The sequence below is a fragment of the Strix uralensis genome, chromosome 4 (genome assembly GCF_047716275.1).
Source record: "Strix uralensis isolate ZFMK-TIS-50842 chromosome 4, bStrUra1, whole genome shotgun sequence".
NCBI classification, from domain to species: Eukaryota; Metazoa; Chordata; class Aves; order Strigiformes; family Strigidae; genus Strix; species Strix uralensis.
The window spans coordinates 122,252,662-122,258,661 of NC_133975.1; the positions used below are offsets into that span (position 1 = coordinate 122,252,662).

At 41.2% G+C, this 6,000-nt stretch overlaps 1 protein-coding gene across 1 annotated transcript in view; it reads left to right on the forward strand.

Annotated features, from left to right (window-relative positions):
* Positions 1-4,822, forward strand: part of ASPG (asparaginase) — a 48,444-nt gene extending 43,622 nt beyond the window's left edge. Inside the window, exons 14-16 of the mRNA XM_074865245.1 lie at positions 2,218-2,317; positions 2,635-2,693; positions 4,391-4,822. Of these exons, the coding sequence (XP_074721346.1) occupies positions 2,218-2,317; positions 2,635-2,688 (154 nt within the window). The 3' untranslated portion in view covers positions 2,689-2,693; positions 4,391-4,822. The remainder of the gene's footprint in view (positions 1-2,217; positions 2,318-2,634; positions 2,694-4,390) is intronic.
* Positions 4,823-6,000: the final 1,178 nt, after the last annotated feature.

A 6,000-nucleotide genomic window follows, 5' to 3' on the forward strand; every position in this document is an offset into this window, starting at 1 on the left:
TCACTTTTTATTCTCTGGATCACAGTCCCCATAGAATACATTTCTCACTTGATCAGTAAATGGCTGCTGCAGAACTGAAGATACTTCTGTGTATTTGGATCGCTCTAATGTCACGGAAGGAGACCACTTCACAGTTTTGGCCTCTGGCAATGTGGGTTAAATTGCTCTTTCTGAACAGGTGCTATTAGGCAGTTAATTTTTAAGTAGGTGCAGTAGTCCTTGTTTGTTGCTTACAGTGATGCTAGCTGAATTGCCCTGGATGTGTAGGTTGGTAATATTTCTAAATGTGCTGGTCTTTGCCCAGAGTGGTTTCCACTTTGCATGTGGCTGAACGATGAGATTCTGTTTGGCAAATACAGTGCTTTCCTGTCCAGTGTTGGAGACGCTTGTAACTGTCACTTGCTAGGTAGGCTTTTTGTTTGTTTGTTTGTTCCTTAATTCTGGAACCCTCCAGTGTCAATGGCAAGAGACTTGTCTTTGTAAATGAAGATAACTCTTGTGTTCCAGAAGTGGCTGCTAAGCAATTTCTTCTCTGCTTTACTAATGCTTACACATTTTCGTTATTAATGCTTACTTTTTTGTGCAGCTTCCTTAAGGACTTCCCACTGAGCTTCCTGTTAGACCTCCTTTGCCTTCCTCTGTTTCTTTACTGCTTCTGAGGGGCCTTTTTTTGTGATGGCAGATTTCATTAATGATTTATTGATCCTTTTCTTCATGATGTCAGACTGAAGCACTGTTAAACCTCATAGCACCCCACTGCCACTTCCCTGTCCCCTAAAGACCCCAGCTGTAGGTCTTCTGCCCTATCTCAGGGTCAGTGGGGTTGCATGGAAGAATACAGAGACCGTTTGCTTTCCGTTTTCCTGCCCAACCTCTGGGACTGCTGCAAGCAAAAGCCTCTCTCTGACTTTCTCCTCAGTCTGCTGCAATTAGAGGCTTCCACTCCCCTGAAAATATTTTTTCAGGTACTTAAAGAGATTTAATCAACAACAGAAGTGATTTCAGCCTAGCAGAGAAGTGAATGTTGAAGCCTTGCTTTCTGGGTTTCTTCCATAAGCTTACCTGACTGTCTGCCCCTTGCTTCTTCCAGCCTTCTCCACTCTCCACAAGGTCTGCCTGGCTTGGTTGTGACACCCAGGAGCCCATCAGTCCTCCATCCCTGCTGCCAGCAGTGTGCCGTTCCCTCACAGTGAGCACAGTTTAAGGCAGCAAACTCTGAACTTAATATGTTTGGGGAGGGTTCCCCCTCTCTTAATGAGATTCAACCTCACTTGATGATTATCAGTGTGGTTCTGCTGAAACAATCTGCAAACACACGGCAAGCTCAGGTCTGAAGCCTGACAGATGTTGGTATCTTGAGAAAACTGAAGGTAGTCCTCTCAGCTTTGCTGTCAGTTCAGCCTGTCCACAGGCTTGGTACACATGGTCATGCTTTTGTAGATGTACAGGCTGTTAGCCCTTCTTTTACCAAACTGAAGTTGAAAATGAACCTTAAGTATTATGGATGAGACTACCAGCAGATGTCCGAAGAAACAGTCTGGTGTACATTCCTCTGAAAACTTTAACTCACTTGTTTGATCCTTCCATGGCTTGTTATACATGGCAGATAGAGGTCATCTTTAGAAAGTCTTTTTTTTTTGCTTGTTGCCCATTTAAATCTTACCAAATATCTTATAAAACTCAAAAAAAAAATGTAGTTGTGTTACTATCCAGATGATATCACATAAATACGCTGTCATAACTTCTGGTAGCAAACATAGTTATGCAAACTTGTGAAGGGGGTTTCTTAATGGTTTTAAATAAGGCATGCTGATCCCTAGCACATCTGCTTGTGCTGTCACCTACACAGCTGCATCTTGATTTAGCCATTGCCCTCCCCCTAACTCATTTCATGAGATAAATATTGTGTTGTGAAATATGAAACTGCATGACTTTTTTCCCCTTTGGTCATAGTCACACCCACTATGTGAAACTAGGCTGTTGTAAGTACTTATAGCACAGCCCTATTAATTTAAGGAACTGATTCATCAAGCTGTGTTGCTTGCTCAGCTATTCAAAGCTGTTGTAATAGTCTTCCTTTACTTACCTCTCTACCCTGACAGCCATGTTGAGCCTGTTCTGGTTCAGCGTTTGCCTGCTGAGTCAATTGACAGGACCCAGGAGCCCACTGAAATGAACTGAAAGATTTAGAACCAGTATTAATTACTCTTTTCCCAGCCTTACAGCTGAAGGCGATGTGGATGGGCTGCATGCCTGGGACCTAGCTGGTGCAGACCTGAAGAAAACTGGTTATGATGGCAGGAATCCCCTACAAGTAGTAAGTGTGCATACGGCTGTAGTCTGTATGCTAGCTGTGTGAGTAATAACACACGCTGTTAGATAATATTAGTTTGGGAAAAGTAAGTGGTGCTTTGGGGACTGTAAACTGGATTAGAGTTTGTTACAAACTCAAGTCTGGTGTTGTTCCGAAGTAATAAATTGTTGGAGCCAGACTTTTCTCATCTATGTCAGAGGAATTAAAATTTAAATTGGATTTTAATTATTTTGTGGTAACATATTTTTACTTCCCACAAGTAAGTATTTGCATGTCCTGGTGCACAGGATGGCAGGATTTATTCATGTTTCTACTTACAGGCAGAGGCTACAGGGCATAAGGAGGTTCTTGATTTCTTTAGACAAAAGCAGTGAAGAAGGTAAGATCTTGTTTTCAAGTGCTGGATTTCTGAAATGTACAGATCAGCATATACACGTATGAAGGGGGATTTTGTATTTAAGCCCTAGTTCACACTAGGGCATCTGGGTTCAGCTGGTGTCCCTGCCTTAGTTTCTGATACGACTCTGAGTACTTTAATCCTTCTTTGTAGAGCAGGGCTAATGTTTATTCCTCTTTCTGCCTGAGCCTGGAAGTGCTTTTTTTATGGTGTGTTCCACAGCGTGGTTCTGAACTTGGTTGGAAATCTAAATGCTACCAAAATAAAACCACTGAGGGCAGCAGTATCTTGTTCCATTGGCCAGTTGCAATAAATTGTTCCTCTGTCTTGTCTGCATTGGAGAGGAGATGCCTTTTATTGGGCACTTTTCCAGGCCTGGCTTTCAGGGTGCCGTGCCCCAGCACAGGAGCGTACCCTTGTGCAGTAGAGCTGCGAGGTGATCACAGCCGTTGGGCTGCACAGCCTCTCGCTCAGGAGGTGCTACTGTGATACCTGCGGCATTTCCACATGTGCTCTCCCTCCGGCTTTTAATGGAGCGCCTTGCACCAGCCCATCTTCTAGTGTAACGTAGTCAACCACCATGGGGAACATGGGGCAGATTCTTAACAGACAGCAGTTAGTTGTACTACGCACACAGGCTGCAGAAGGCTCCCCTTCAAGCAGAGCGCTCTGCTGAGGGCTTGCTCCCGCACGGGGCGCGGGACAGGGCAGTGCCATGGCCTCTCTCTTACTCAGACCTTACTCAGCTGTAGCTGCCTGGTTCACTCTGACACAGACTCCCAGCATGAAATCTCTTTTGTGCCGCTAACACAGAAGGTGTGTTTCCCTCGCTGTGTGCATGTGAGGCGGGTGTGAGCCTTGTGTTCAAAGCATCAGATCTGACAAGTCTTTCTGTAGGAAACTTGTCTGGGCGTTTGACCTTCTCCAGTGCTGTGCCGTAACCGGAGACATTTAAAACACTTCTCTTTCATTTCTCAGAACTCCTTTCTGATGCAACACATTGTTGATTTAGGTGTCTCTTCTCCAACATATTGGCAAGTCTAATTCCATTTTAAATATTGGGAGGAGATGATCTCCTTTTTTTAATAAAATTAACACAAAATTTAGATAAAGGTTTTGTTGCATCCATGGCTACCTTGCTACTTGTGTGTTCTATTTGATCAATGTGAGTGAATTACTGTGTGTATAAGTGGGGAACTGCAACTGGAACAACGGCATTTTTGAATCACTGTGTACTGGTCTAAAAGAACATAGGACAGAATCAGGCAATTTTTGCTTTCCTGTAAAGTTGTGGGGTTTTCTTTGATTTTAGCTGATATAGAAGAACTAAATATAATCACAGTCTCGAGCATTTAAATGGAAGTTTTCCAGTGTTCAGGATGAAGATGCTAAAAATACCTTCAGAATATGAGTTATCCTGCAAAGGGATTTCCATTTTCAGTGAAATAGGTCTGCAAAAGTCCCTTTTCTTTTGTAAGTGGGGAGTGAATGTATTAAATCCTCAACTCCTTCATGGATCATCTCTTAATTCCTTTGGACTGAGCCACCAGTAGTGTAGGCAGTCTGAAGGAAGTCTGCAGTACTGCATGAGAACTTGCTTGACAGGCTACAAGGTAATCTCTTCTGGGGAAGGTTTTGAATACTGCCTAGTTCTAAACATCCATTTTCTCTTTCTCCAGAGGCTGTAGAAGATGGTCACTCCTCTTCAGAAATACCAGCTTAGAACATTAATGGTGTTACGCAGTTATGGGAGGAGAAAATGAAAGGAACACTGGTAGCTGTGCTTGGAGCATACGGGAAAGCTAGAGCTTAGAAATATTCTTTATTTAGGATCACATTAAGTTCTCACTGATTTTCTAAAAATTATTTGCTATTTTATCTTTTAGTCACTTTTTTTGGAAAAGAATTATTTTTAAAGAAGCAAGGCTGGAATGTATTGCATTTACTGTACAAGTTCTGTTTTTAAAGAGGCCTTTTGAATCTTCTAATGTTATATCATGAGGACAGTATTGCAGGCATAGCAAACGGAAATGTTGTGGTGATTTCATACCAAGAAGAAACAGTGGATTGTGCATTTCTGGGTTTCAACTAATAAAATCTCTGAGGAACAATGTTGGTTTCACTTTGTTTTTTGCAATGACTTGTATCACTTCAGTTGCAATTACAGCAATTGTGAGTGTCAGTGCAAACAATTGAATCAGTCATGGGCATCTGCCTGCAGTTGTGTACTAATCTTCACCAACGTGTCACTATAAAACCTCACTTAAAATGAGTAGGAGGCAGATGCCATAAAGCATGTTTGTGGGACTGTCTGAGTGAATTGATTGTTTTGTTTCTAATAGCATCTTTCCCACATCCTGACCGGAATATAATCAAGATTGCTACATGCTGGACACATAATTCTTAGGACTGTAAATGTGATCTCAGTATTAACAGACTCCAAGCTTGAAGTCCCAACACTTTCAGACTAAAGGAAAAAAGTAATATATACCTTTACAGCTGTGTCCGCCCTAGAATATGTAAACGTAGAGAATACTTCAGGCAAATGCATATATTGGAGATGGCAACTTTTAATTTCACCTACAGCTTCTGCAATAATCTATGTGGATTTTCTATCAGCTTCATCTGAAGGGAATCTTTGAAGTGCAGATAGTTTTTTCTTTTTCCTCTTTATACTCTTCAACCTTCCCACAGCTGCATGGACTACTTGCTGAGCCTGCTAGTATTAAAAGATTCCCAAGGTATGTTGCATATCAGATCCCCCTAAAATAAGGTAACTGTGCATGTAGTCTGAGGCAATGCTGTATATGCTCCAGTTAAAAACAAAACAAAAACATAAAAATGCCTGATTTTTAATGCAGAGAGTAGTGCACCTCTTCACTATGGTCAGAAAAATTACAACTATGCTGTCTCATTAAATAATTGATGTTACATAGCAATAAACATGGTTTAGATTGAATAAAATTAGTACAGAATGAAGTAAATGAGATCTAATATCAAAAAACAGGCTTCAAATTGATCACCTTTTTGGTGTCTTTATCTATAAATACATGAAGGTGACATATGTAACAAAGTAATGTTTGTGAATATTTTTACAATCAGGAGAAGAACCATGCACAGGCTCCTTCCTATGGTATTTAGACCTACTATCTTAACTCTTGCCTAGTCAATAGTCTAAAAGTTGATGCTAGAAAATCCCTTGATAAACTACTCTGTGAGTGTCTGTCTGGGGATTGGAATATTTTAATTTTTTTAAAATGCTTCTCAAATGCAATAATTTGTCCATAGC